This window comes from Carlito syrichta, unplaced genomic scaffold (assembly GCF_000164805.1).
Source record: "Carlito syrichta isolate Samal-C Ts95f unplaced genomic scaffold, Tarsius_syrichta-2.0.1 Scaffold312719, whole genome shotgun sequence".
NCBI classification, from domain to species: domain Eukaryota; kingdom Metazoa; phylum Chordata; class Mammalia; order Primates; family Tarsiidae; genus Carlito; species Carlito syrichta.
The window spans coordinates 885860-900097 of record NW_007256815.1 but is presented as its reverse complement, the minus strand read 5'-3'; the positions used below and the strand labels follow the sequence as shown (position 1 = coordinate 900097).

Sequence of the window (14238 nt, the reverse complement as noted above, 5' to 3'; positions counted from 1 at the left end):
AGGCTGAGGTAGAAGGATCGCTGGAGCATAGCAGATTGAGGCTGTGGTGGCTGGGAGCGGCCACTGCACTCCAGTCTGGGTGACAGAGTGAGACTCCAACTCAAAAAAAAAAAAAGACCTCATACACAACCCATACCCTAGTTTTCTTCATACACATACACACAAAACTTATTTTAAAAAAGCAAAAATCGGTGTATGGAATGGTATAGGAATGTTTTCACCTTGACTGAATTGTAAATCCATTTTTTCTTTTCTCAGAACTTGTCTTTATTTCCCTACTTCTTGAAGCTCTTTAATTTTCTTACCTTACTCTTAGGCTCTTTGACCTCTTTCTCCTTTGTAGGTTTTTCTCCTACATATCTCATTACCTCAGGGTTTTGTTTGTGGTTCTCTTCTCTCTCTATCTTAAATATTCTATCTAGGTTGTTTCATCCTTGTCCTTGATTTTAGCCATTATCCTATCTTAACTTTCAAATCTCTGTTTCTACTTCAGACCTCTCTTTTAAAAAATTTTAGACTAGTTTCTCAACTGCTTGGTGAATATATATTTACCTGGCTCTTCTGCAGACACCTGAAACATGCCATGTCTAAAATAGAGCTTCTTATTCTCCTCATCCACAGTTTATACTTTTTATAATCCCTGCCTTGGTTTTAAACTAAATACATGGATTTAAACTAAAAAACTGAGAGCCATCATCTTCTACCAATATAGTCTCATCACCAATTCCTGGGAATTTCTGCTTTCTCCTCTTCCTTCTTCTCCATCACCAACACAGGTGTTTGTCATGTTTTGACTGGCTCATTATGCAGTACTCATTACTGTATCTCCAATTTACCCTCTTCTAACATATTCTCCCCCTTGCTGAAAGATTCATCTTTCTCATATACAGATTTGATTGTCATATTTCTGCATAATTCTTCTCTGGCTCCTCTTTTCTTTTAGCGTGGCCTGTGAGGCCATTTATGATGATGTGGCTTCTATCTTCTTTTTCTGCCTCATAGTATTAGTCTTCTGTAAGGAATAGTATCATATTTTATAATATCTATGTGCCTTTTTACTTGCTGTTTCTTTTGCCTAAAATGCCTTTCCTTGGCATGTCTACTTGGCAAGCTCCAGTTATTTCAAGAATTAGTTCAAGAATTATGTCTGTAATACCATCCCTGATTGACTTGCTTAGGTAGGTTTGGGCTTCTCTTTAATTATTTTAATACTCCTGTCATTCATATATGTATTACAATTTTCCCACATTATAGTGCTTACCACCTTGTTCTATAATTTTTAAAATTTTGTTTGTTTATTTTTAAAGATGTGGGGTACATGCAGAGTAGTACAAAGTAGTATATAGTGAAATGCTAAATCAGGCAGTGTGGTTTGTAAATATTGTAGGGGTTATGAGAGTGGAAAGAAAATGAGGCATTTTCTATTATTCATTCAACAAATATTTGAGGATCTTTTTTGTGTCAGAACTGAAAGTGACACTTCTTTGAACCTCAGCTTCCTCATTTGTCTCACTGAGAGCTACATCATTACAAGACAGCCATCCTCAGAGCTATTTGCAAAAAACTTCATAGCCAGGGAATGGAAAGCTTAGGTTAGAATCCTGGATTTTGACTCCAATTCCAGTGGACTTTTTAGTATAGAATGTGTTAAAGATTCTTTGAAACGAGCTTGAAAGAAAAGCTTAATGAAAAGCAGAGATACATGGCTTTCTAGGAAAACTGAAAAATATGACCGAAAAAGGCACTGAGGAGAAAAAGAGCTATGTCATGTTTTTGTGGCAGTGAGGAAATGGGCCCCACCAGATTGTAGGATGAATGTAAGATACGAGTGGCAAAAAAAAAAAAAAGTTGTATGGAGCAAGATCTTAAAAGATTCTTACTGGCCGGGTACTGTGGTTCATGCCTGTAATCCCAGCACTTCAGGAGGTGGAGGTGAGACGATTGCCTGAACCCACAGGTTTGAGACCAACCTGGCCAACATGGTGAGACCTCATCTCTACTAAGTCAAAAAATTAGCTGGGTGCGGTGGTGCACACCTGTAGTTTCAGCTACTTGGAAGGCTGAGGCTGAAGGATTTCCTGAGCCCACCAGGTTGAGGCTGCGGTGGCAATGAATGTGCCACTGCACTCCAACCTGAGACTCCCAACTCAAAAAAAAAAAAAAAGTGTCTTATTGATCAATCAATTAATTAATTAATTTAGTAGAGGTAAGGTCTTACTATGTTGCCAGACTGGTCTCGAATTCCTGAGCTCAAGCAGTCCTTCCACCTCAGCCTCCCAAAGTGCTGGATTTACAGGCATTTGTCACTGTACCTCGCTCACTGAGTCAGAGTCTCACTTTAGGATGGATTTAAAATATAACTTACTTTATTGAGAAGAGAAGGCTAAAAAGAAAAACCAACAGTTAACCACCTAAATAGCTCTCATATGTCAGGCTTTGTTCTAATTAATTTAAACCCAGGGAAACTCTGTAAGATAGCTACTGTTATCCTCATTTTACAGATTTGGCACAAGGAGGTTAAGTAACTTGACTAAAGTCTCACACAGTGGAAAATCTCTGATTTGAACCTGGCAATCTGGCTTCTGAAGCCACTTTTTTTTTTGAGTTGGAGTTTCACTCTGTCACCCAGACTGGAGTGCAGTGCCCACTCCTGGCCACCGCAGCCTCGACCTGCTGGGCTCCGGCAATCCTTCCGCCTCAGCCTTCCAAGTAGCTGGAACTATAGGTGTGTGCTACCACGCCCAGCTAATTTTTTTGATTTGTTGTAGAGATGAAGTCTCGCCTGCCAAGGCGGGTCTCGAACCCACGGTCTCAGGCAATCCACTCACCTTAGCCTCCCAAAGGCGCAGGATTATAGGCTGAGCCACCGAGCCTGGTTTGAAGCCACATTTTAAACTTTTGTGCTATATTGCTTAGTTTCAACTGAGTAGATCTTAACATATGTAATTGTAAACATATTTTGTGTGATTACTCTTTGTGCCAAAGATAATTTTCAGAGTTTTAGAAAGGAAGAGAAAGCAGATATTCTTTTGAAGCTTGATCAGAGTAGCCCAAGAATTTTTTCAGTTTAACCTGTAAGAATAGAAAATATTTAGGACAGAGCATATCAGATATTGGAGAGTGTGATGCTCTTATATTTAATTGTCTTTTTAATAGATTAAAATGTTAGTCTTACTTAGGCTAGTCAAAAAGTAACATTTCTTGTTTCATAAAGAATGCATGAATAAAAAATAACTATTGTTGCATGTAGCAACATGGATAATTCTTAAAACCTGTCAGGTGAAAGAAGACAGATGAACTAAAAGAGTATATATGATTTCATTTATATGAGATATTCTGGAACAAGACAGATTTGGTGGTACACACTTGTAGAACCAACTACTTGTGAGGCTGAGGCAGGAGTTCCAGGTTGTAGTGTGCTATGATCATGCTTATGAATAGCTGTTGCACTTTAGCCTGGGCAAAATTGTGAGACCCAGTCTCTTAAATACACACACACACACACACACACACACACACACACACACACACACACAATAAATTCTGGAACAGGCAAAACTCATCAGTAATACGAGAAAGCAGATGAATGGTTGCTTGGAGCAGAGGTGGCGGGGCTTAGATGGGGGTAGGATTGTTACAAGCTGAGTTAACAGCACTGTAACCCTGGGTAAGAATGAACTTGGGGCCCTTGAAGAGCAGTGACTGTAGCTTAGTGGAGGAGCAGTAGAAGTGGCTAGGAAGCAGAAAGAAGCCAGATAATTGTAGGTAATGGTAGTACTTGGGCTTAATTAAAGGTTTTGTGGTAAGTCATTGAAAGATGGAGAATGTCAGGTCAAGCATGGAAGCAGGAAGCAAGAAGACTGGTAAAAAGACTGTTGGAGGTTGTCCAGGTAGTTGATGATGGTGGTCTGGATAAAGGTAGGAGTGGTCAAGATTGAGAGAAGTGTGATGGGAGTCAGGAGGTATCTTGTAAGTAGAGCTAACAGGAATTGTTGTGGGGTAGGAGGAGAAGAGGCAGATTTTAATGATGACTGCTAAGTTTTTGGCTTCTGAGGTGATGGTGGTGTTATCTTTTGAGGCAGGGAAAGTTGAGATAATAATTAATTTGGGAGTGGAAATTGTTTTATGAGGTAATTTTCTAGATCTCTGTGTTCATCAGAAAAATAGCCTTTTTCTAACTTTGCTTTTATTTTACTTTTTGACTATTGAGTTGACTGTTTTAGGTGGTGGTAATTTTTTGTACACTTGTCCAGAGTTGACCCCTTCTTCCCTTTATCCTAGGATGTCTGAATTGATTGAAAAAGAAACTGAAGAATATCGTAAAGGGGATCCAGACCCATTTGATGATCGACATCCTGGTAAGACACGTGCTCTCTTAAGCTTGGATCTTTTTTTCTTACAAATGAAAATTGCTAATAGGAATGTTTTTCAGTTGAAATAGCATATTCTGTGGTAAGTTTTAAGACCTTTTATTTGTTAAAATATTGATCAGCATGGGGACAGTGAAGAAAAATTCCCAGAAAAACTGAAATATTTGTGATATTTACAAGTCAAATAGACCATAGCCAACTTAAAATAACTAAAGTAATTAGGTATAATTTAGTTAATTACAAAGACCCAAAAAGGGAAAAATGTTCTTCCTTTTGACTTTTTTAAACCATTAAACCAAAAAGTGCTTTCCTCTGTCTTTATTTTTCTAACAACAGTTATCTTTTTACTAATGGGGAAATATAATTGAGAATGCATACATTGCCTTGGAACTTTGACTAATAAACAGATTACTTGATGTCTGCTTTGGTGTCTTAACAACTAAAGTATGCCTTCTTTTTTCTTTTTTTTTTAACTTTTAATTCTTTTTTTAATTTTTTTTTTGAGTTGGAGTCTCACTCTGTTGCCCAGGCTGGAGGGCAGTGGCATACTCACAGCCACCCCAGCGTCGACCTGCTGGACTCTGGCAATCCTTCCGCCTTAGCCTTCCAAGTAGCCGGAACTATAGGCATGCGCTACCACATCTGGCTAATTTTTTTTTTTTTGGCGTTGGAGTCTCACTCTGTTGCCCAGGCTGGAGGGCAGTGGCATACTCACAGCCGCCCCAGCGTCGACCTGCTGGACTCTGGCAATCCTTCCGCCTTAGCCTTCCAAGTAGCCGGAACTAGGTGTGTGCTACCACACCTGGCTAATTTTTTTTTTTTTTTTTTTGAGTTGGAGTCTTACTCTGTCACCCAGACTGGAGTACAGTGGCCACTCCCGGCCACCACAACTTCAACCTGCTGGGCTCCGGCGATCCTTCCGCCTCAGCCTTCCAAGTAGCTGGAACTACAGGCGCGCGCTACCTCGCCCACCTATTTTTTTGATTTATTGTAGAGATGAAGTCTTGCCAAGTTGCCCAGGTGGGTCTCGAATTTTGTCATTTTATGTTTTCTCTAAGGTAGGTCACCTTGGCCTCTCAAACTGCTGGGATTACAGCAAAGTTTAAGTCGTGTATGGGCCCACCCTGCATATAAACTCTATAGCCAGGGCAGTCCTTTGTAGAAAGGAGTCTGAAATTTTATATGTGGAGAGATAGTGTGAATGAGTGGGAATTATAAAAGTAAGAACGTTATATATTCAACTGAATGTTCCAGGGTGGGTTTATTACTATTTCTTATACTTTTGTTCTCAGATGTAAGTAAGCAAGACATTTCAAATTGAGGGTCTAGTTGTTCTTGGGAGGTTGCCTACTGTTCTTATTCTAGATATCCCTATTTGTGACTTCAGAGGACTATTCACTATTTAACTTGCATCTCCAGTAAGACAATCAGAACATGAAGATGTATGAAAGTGAATGTGAAATCAGAAGTTAATTTTCTTTTTTTTTTTTTGAGTTAGAGTCTCTGTCACCCAGGCTGGAGTGCAGGACACACTCATGGCCACCACAGCCTTGACTTGCTGGACTCAGGCAATCCTTCTGCCTCAGCCTTCCAAGTAGCTAGAACTACAAACACATGCCACCACACCCTGTTAATTTTTTGATTTTTATTGTAGAGACGAGGTCTCGCCATGTTGCCGAGGCAGTCTCGAACCCCTGGGTTCAGAGAGTCCTTGCGTCTCTGCCTCCCAAAGTGCTGGGATTACAGGTGTGAGCCACTGTGCCTGGCCCAGAAGTTAAATTAATGCATAGAATTATGAGAGGCATTAAAAGAGAGATGATCATGCTTAGTGTTATTGCTTTGGAAAGTATGAAATGGTAATGAGGAAGAAGGAAGAGACAGAGAATGATATGCCGTGTTTTCAGTAGAAACTTAAAAAGCAATTTTTTTTCCTCCCTACCTTTTTTTTTTTGAGTTGGAGTCTCACTCTGTCGCCCAGGTTGGAGTGCAGTGGCATACTCATGGCCACCCCAGTGTCAACCTGCTGGGCTTCAGTGATCCTTCTGCCTCAGCCTTCCAAGTAGTCAGAACTACAGGTGCACGCTACCACGCCTGGTTAATTTTTATTTGTTGTAGAGATGAGGTCTCGCTAAGTTGCCCGGGCTGGTCTTGAACCTCTGTGGGCTTAGCCAGTCCAATCCACTTGCCTTGGTCTCCCAAAGTGCTAGGATTACAGACTGAGCCACCTAACCCACCCCCCCACCTCTTAATGTTAAATAATATTTTTCAGTGGTATTTCTTTTAATAAAAATATGGATGTCAGTTTCATCATCTGTAAACAGCTAAAGTTAGGTAATCCAAGGTCCTCATTTGTTTTTATGATATCATTCTTTAACATTTCTTTTTTTTTTTAATCAGAGTTTTACTCTGTTGCTTAGGCTAGAGTGCAGTGGCACACTTACAGTCACTACAGCCTTGACTTGCTGAGCTCAGGCGATCCTTCTGCTTCAGCCTCCCAAGTAACTGGAACTACAGGCGGCCGCCACCTTGCCTAGCTAATTTTTTTGATTTCTTGTAGAGATGAGGTCTTGCCATGTTGCCCAGGCTGGTCTTGAACCTGTGGGCTCAGGCAATCCTTTTGCCTTTGCCTCCCAAAGTACTGATATTGTAGGTGTGAGCCACCCATACCCACCTACTCCAACATTTCTTTTTGTGAATTAAATTTAGGATACTGGTGCAGGCCACAGCGTCTGATGGGTCTGACGCCCCGAGGGAGGATGCCTGGCTGCACCAGGTATAAACTCTTAAGAGAATGTTAAAAAAAAAAAAAAAAAATTTAGGATACTAACTACAGCTTGGTGAAAACGTCATATCAGCACCTCACATCTGATCTTCATTCTATATTGAATGTTTTGATTAAATTTGCCACTTTAATCTTCTGAAAGGAAATGAAATGAAATAGATGGTATCTGTTTTAAAAATAAGCTAGCAATTCTCCCAGTCATTAACTAGTTATTTTATTGTTAGGCTGTGCATTGAGTAACTCCTTGGATCCTGGCCTTCTTTTTTCCACAAATGCTAGGAAGTTAAGATGACCAAGGTTACTGTATCTTTAGGGTTGGTGATTGATTAGTGAGATTCAACCCCCTCCACCCCAACCCAGGGTTCCCTTACGTGTTTGAGGATGCATGGTTGCTGCTGCTGTTAATTGCGGTTGAAGGTGAAATTGGACTTGGAGTTATTGTCTGTAGGCCACTCATCAAAAGAAGCTTGCTTCCTGCCTTTCTGTGGCTGCAAAATCAGAGGTGTCTTTCTCTTAGGCTCCTTTATGATTCTTTTGTAGATCTTGTATATCCTTGGTGATGCTGTTCTGGATGGTAGTGCTCATCTGTTTAATTTGCTGTTGCTATGTTGACAACATGCTGGGAGATGGGAAGGTTAGAGAGCAGTCTCCAGTTTCTATGTTGTCACTTTTAAAGATTTTCATATGAAATCTAATTCATCACAAGAATCTTTTGTTTCTATTTATTTTTGCTGACATTCTGTTAGTATTTATAACAACGCAGGTGCCTTTCCAGAGGTCTAAGTTGCTTGCCTGGGATGACTTACTCATTCCTTTGTTTGTTCCTCCCCTCTTCTTTTGGTAGGTCGAGCTGATCCAGAGTGTATGCTGGGCCACTTGCTGAGAATACTCTTCAAGAATGATGATTTCATGAATGCAGTAGGTTTGCTTCTTACTTTTTTCCAGAGATTATCACAAGTAGATGCTGTACCTTTCCTGTTTTTTATAAATAGTTTGCTTTCTCCTAAGGCCTTGGCAAAGTTGGGAGTAGAGTGGGTAGATATTTAAAATTTGGTATTAATTCATTTTTTTTTGAGTTGGAGTCTCACTCTGTCACCCAGGCTTGAGTGCAGTGGCCGCTCCCGGCCACCGCAGCCTCGACCTGCTGGGCTCCGGCGATCCTTCTGCCTCAGCTTTCTCAGTAGCTGGAATTACAGGCATGCGCTACCACACCCGGCTGATTTTTTTGATTTATTGTAGAGATGAGGTCTCGCTGCCCAGGCGGGTCTTGAACCTGCGGGCTCAGGCAATCCACTCACCTCAGCCTCCCAAAGGCGCGGGATTACAGGCTGAGCCACTGAACCCGGCGGTATTGGTTCATTTTAAATAGAGTAGTCAAATTATGCGATTCTTTCTTGCCAAAGTCCTGGTTATGGCCAAAATGGTCCTGGTTTTCTCCTTGGTGTTTACTTTGTTCAGTTGAATATTGGCGAGACCGTCCAAGGCATCTATGCTCATTCTTGGGCAAGATGATTTTAAGTTTGGGAATATAGAAATCCTCATGGGTTCTTCAGTGGAAAAATAAGAGTGAAACTTACAGCATGATTCTGCACTGATACTTGTGTATGCATTGGACATGTGGAGAATTAGAAAGGTGCATTCTCTCTATCTCAGGGCTGTTGTGTGTGGTAAAAGAGAATATGTAGATATATTTCACTCACAGCTCCTGAACATGGTAATTGCTCAATAAATTATGGCTGTTAGGTTTGTTTTTGGAGATGGGATGTCATGGTGCTTGAGAGTGTATACTTTGGGGTTCATTTGTTGGATTTAAATCTAGCTTCATTGTTTACTGACAGTTTGACCTTTGGGCAGGTGACTCAAGTCCCTTCAAGCTTTATTTTCTACAAGCCTTATTTTTGTACTATACAAAATGGAGATAATAGTACTTAAAATGTTTTCTAGTAATCCTTAAATGAAATTAAGCATGAAAAATGTTTAGCACAGAACCTGGCACTTAATGAGGGCTCAGTAAGTATTAGCTATTATTATTATCTGTTTTGTATTGACTCCTACACTTATTTTTGTATCATCAGTGTTTCTTCTCAGCTTCAGATCACTTCCAATTCCTAGACATTCCTACCGGGGTATCTTCCACGTGCATCTTGAATTCCATATGCCTAACTATTTGTTAACTGTATTTCTCTTGTTCTCTGGTTCAGTATTGATGTCCTTGTCTAGTCAGCCAGAACTCTCTTACTCAGTGAAGTTATACAGGTGATATCGTTCCCTCTACTTCCTTCTGTCCTTGTTGCCAGACCCTAAGTTAGCCATTACCATCTCTCACTTGGTTACTATAATAGCCTCTTAACTGGTTTCTTCTTGTCTTGTCCTCCTCTAATCCATTCTTCACCTAGTAGCCCAAAAATCATGGCACCCTCTTGCTTAAATAAAATTCATGAATGGTTTTCCATTACCCTCAGGATAAATTTTAAATTCCTTAATTTGTTATAAAAACCTAATCTGTCTCTGGACTTTGTTCTCTGCAACTTCAGTTCCTGGCCTTTGCCCTGCCCCCCACCTCCCTTCCATCTTCCTTAGCTTCTCCCTACGTGTCCTTTACATTGTGGCTTGGAATCCCTTCTCTGTAGCCTTCTTTGATTCTTCTGCAGAGGTTATATGGCCTCTTAGAGGCTTCTATAGCATCCTGTACTCATGATATTTTCTGTTTTCCCCACTGTTACCTCTGTTGGATTATGAGTCTTTTGATGGTGGGATTATGCCATTAATTAGTTACTGTTATATACTCAGCATAGGACATGGTATCATTTAGTAGTAGAGATTCTGTAAATACTAGATAAGGGCCAAAGTTTTATTAATGCATACATATATAGACTTTATTATACATTTAAAGTTTTTTATTAACCGTTGTTGAGAATCTGGGGCTTATCTTGCCCTACTTTGTACGTTTTTCTTTACAGTTGGTGAATGCATACGTGATGACAAGCCGAGAACCCCCTTTAAACACTGCAGCTTGCAGACTCTTACTGGACATCATGCCAGGGCTGGAAACTGCTGTTGTCTTTCAAGAAAAGGTACTTACTAAAAAGAAAAGTCATCATTTTAATTTTTAATCGAATGAGAATCTTTTTGATTTGTTTTTGTTGTTAAAATAATTGTAGTTTTTTTGTTTTTCAAATGGTAATATATGTTATACAAATTTAAGAAATGCAGACAAGCAATAATGCACACTTAAAAATAGTTATCTTGATGAATACTTATTGCTTGGGTGCTATGATTTTTTTTTTTTGAGTCGGAGTCTCACTCTGTCACCCAGGCTAGAGTGCAGTGACACGCTCATGGCCACCGCAGCCTTGACCTGCTAGGCTCAGGCGATCCTTCTGCCTCAGCCTTCCAAGTAGCTGAAACTACAGGTGAGTGCTACCACACCCAGCTTATTTTTTATTTACTGTAGAGATGAGATCTCACCAAGTTGCCCAGGTGGCTGGTCTTGAACCCCTAGGCTCAGGCAGTCCTCTTGCATCAGCCTCCCAAAGTGCTGGCGTTATACGCTTGAGCCACTGTGCCCGGCCTGTTACGGTATTTTTTTTTTTTTTTTTTTTTTTTGAGTCAGAGTCTCTCTGTCGCCTAGGCTGGAGTGCAGTGGCACAATTACCACCACCACAGTCATGACTTGCTGGGCTCAGGTGATCCTTCTGCCTCAACCTTCCAAGTAACTGGAACTACAGGCACTCACCACCATGCCTGACTAATTTTTTTGATTTATTGTAGAGATAAGGTCTCTCCAAGTTGACCAGGCTGATCTTGAACCCTTGGGCTCAAACAGTCCTCTCACCTCGGCCTTCCAAAGTTCTGGGATTATAGGTGTGAACCACTGCATCCAGCTAGATATATTAAAATTTTAATCTTAAACAGTCTGTAAGTCTTACTATATTTAAGTATATGCATGAATTGAGAGATCTGGTTTTATTTTCCTTAACTTTTTTTTTTGATATTTAAAAAGCACCTTTTATTTTATTTTTATTTTTTTCAACTTTAAATGTTTTATTTTAAAATTGTGGGGTACAATTCAGGGTTAGGTATACAAGTATTCATTGTGCAGGTACCCTTGTTGATGAGATTCCCACTACTGCCAATCCCACCTCCCTACCCCCCACCCCCTTTTACTTAACTTTTAAGATAATTTATATTAACTTTTATTACAGAATAATTATACCACATAAAATATTTGAGAGAACAACATTGTGAGCAGTGTTAACATTTTTGCAGTATTATATACAGTCCAGATTTTAAAATCACCAATTAGCAGCCTCTGTGGGAGACCAGAAGAATCTGTGTCCTTGTAAGATGGAATCTCACTCTGTTGCTCAGGTTAGAGTGTAATGGAACGATCATAACTCATCACAGCTTCAACATCCCCTGGGCTCAAGAGATCTACTCACCTCAACCTCCCCAGTAGCCAGGTCTACAGGCATTTGCTACCACGCCTAGTTAATTTTTAAATTTTTTTTTGTAGAATCTGGTTCTTGTTATGTTGCCCAGGCTGGTCTCGAACTCCTGGGCTCAAGCAGTCCTCTTGCCTCAGCCAACCGAAGTGCTGGGATTACAGGTGTGATCCACTGCTTGGCCCTTACCGAAACATGGATTCTTTTGAAAATCAGGATAATAAAAAGCATTTATGGCAATATATAAGATTTATAGAAGATTACAGATAATATCACTGTATTTTTTGAAAGTTTCATTGTTGCCATTATAGAAAAATCACATCTGGTTCCTCATAGTTTCGTCATTGTAGATTTAGAAAGAAGTGAATGCCCTTTAGAGCTTAGAAATACTCTTTAAGGGATGTTTAATGTAGGAAGATCTCTTGAGCCCAGGAGTTTGAGACCAGTCTAGGCAGCATAGTGAGACCTCTTCTCTGCAACAAATAAACAATTAGCTGGGCATGGTGGCACATGCCTGCAAATCCTAGCTACTCTGGAGGCTAAGGCAGAAGGATTGCCTGAACCCAGGACATTGATGCTGTGGTGAGCCATGATTGTGCCACTGCACTTCAACCTGGGTGGCAGAGATCCTGACTCAAAAGATAAAAAATTAATAACTAATTTCTATTAAACTAAAAAAGTGACTTATTTCATTGTGCATTCGATTGGAAATAAAATTGTTTTGAATCTACTGTTCTAGAGAACAGATTATAAACTTCTTTCATGTCGCGTTACCTTCCCGTTGGATTACATGATAAACTCTACTCTTTTTTTTTCTTTGAGTTGGAGTCTCACTCTGTCGCCTAGACTGGAGTGCAGTGGCCGCTCCCAGCCACTGCAGCCTCGACCTGCTGGGCTCCAACGATCCTTCCACCTCAGCCTTCCAAGTAGCTGGAACTACAGGCGCGCGTTACCATGCCCGGCTAATTTTTGATTTATTGTAGAGATGAGGTCTCGCCAAGTTGCCCAAGTGGGTCTCGAACCCGTGGGCTCAGGCAGTCCACTCACCTCAGCCTCCCAAAGTGCTGGGATTACAGGCTGAGCCACAGAGCCCGGATACGACTCTATTCTTTAGAAGTAGCCCATATAAATGTTTTTTGTTGTGAATCAATACTTCTTTAAAAAAATTAACTATGGGAGTGCCAAAAAATGTATACACATTCTAAGAAGTGTTATCTATGTATTATTTTTTGAAATTGAATTAAATTATAGTAGCAATGCGTAGTATAACATTTTCCTCAACCATGCTTCTGCCATTTTCTTTAACTGTCCTGTCTGTCTTATGGTGTCTCTAGCATTCGTTTGATTAATGCCATCTTTTGAGCAAATGTCATACTTACTTAAAATCTGTATATGTTTTTTTGGCACCTGTATATATATATATTTTTTTAGTTGGAGTCTCACTCTGTCGCTAGGGTAGAGTGCAGTGGCATGCTGCTCACGGCCACTGCAGCCTCAACCTGCTGGGTGGGCTCAGATGATCCTTCCGCTTCAGCCTTCCAAGTAGTTGGAACTATAGGCGTGTGCAACCACCACACACAGCTAATTAAAAAAAAAATTTATTGTAGAGACAAGGTATTGCCATGTTGTCCAGGCAGGTCTTGATCCCTTGGGTCGGGCAACCCTCTCGCTTACACCTCCCAAAATGCTGGGATTACAGGTGTGAGCCATCGCACCTGGCCTTCCTGTATAGTTTTAAAAAATATCATAGTTTATTATAAAAGAAAGACATGAAAATTAGTTACATGGTGAAAGATTTCACAATTTCAGTGGAAGGGGCAGCTTCATATTGATGCCATTTCAATAGTGTTTTGCTTCAGCCCACATACTTTCCAAGAATGTCACCATTTCTAAATAAGAAATAATCCTTGTTGTCGAGAGCTACTTTGGTGCCTCCATATTCTGGGAGAACTTTATCTCCAACTTCACTCTAACTGGTTAAATCTCTCTACCCTTTCCTTTGGTGCCTGAGCCAGCGACCACCACTGTCGCTTGCAATACCTTTCCCTGAGATTTTTCTGGAAGCATAATGCCTCCCTTGGTTACAGTTTCGGCTGCGCTCCTTTCAACCAATACTTGTTCAAAGAGCAGAAGAAACTTTCTAAATGCTTGTCCTGCAGTGGTTCTTGCCTGCTAGCTCTGGCTCTCAGGCTGCCTGCAAGACCCTGTGTAGTTTTTAATTAATGAGTCAGCTCATTATGTCTGGACAGATTGGCTACTACTGTTTCATAAAACTATGGTTAAAACTTACTTCTCTAGGGCAGAGATTTTTAAGTTTTGTGAATCACAGTAACACATCATGCATTTTTTTTTTCTTTTTTTGAGTCAGGATCTCATGCTGTAGCCTAGGCTGGAGTGTAATGGCATGATCACGGCTCACTGCAGCCTCGACTTCCTGGGCTCATGTGATCCTTCCACCTCAACCACCCACGTAACTGGGACTACAGGTGTGCACCACCATGTTGGGCTAATTTAAAAAATTTTTTTGAAGAGATATAGTCTTTCTTTTTTTTTTTTTTTTTTTTTTTTTTTAATTAATCAGTATTTTTATTATAGTTTTGTGGGGTACAGTTAAGGATTAGGTGTACAATTACGTTTCATT

General features: G+C 40.3%; 1 protein-coding gene and 1 pseudogene across 1 annotated transcript in view; one reads left to right on the top strand and one right to left on the bottom strand.

Annotated features, from left to right (window-relative positions):
- Positions 1 to 12946, top strand: part of LOC103272530 (DDB1- and CUL4-associated factor 1) — a 13228-nt gene extending 282 nt beyond the window's left edge. The window contains exons 2-5 of the mRNA XM_008070017.2: positions 4282 to 4358; positions 7997 to 8070; positions 10113 to 10226; positions 12932 to 12946. Coding sequence (XP_008068208.1) covers positions 4282 to 4358; positions 7997 to 8070; positions 10113 to 10226; positions 12932 to 12946 — 280 coding nt within the window. The remainder of the gene's footprint in view (positions 1 to 4281; positions 4359 to 7996; positions 8071 to 10112; positions 10227 to 12931) is intronic.
- Positions 12947 to 13452: 506 nt separating this feature from the next.
- The window catches only part of LOC103272529, a 31188-nt pseudogene continuing 30402 nt past the window's right edge, over positions 13453 to 14238 (bottom strand).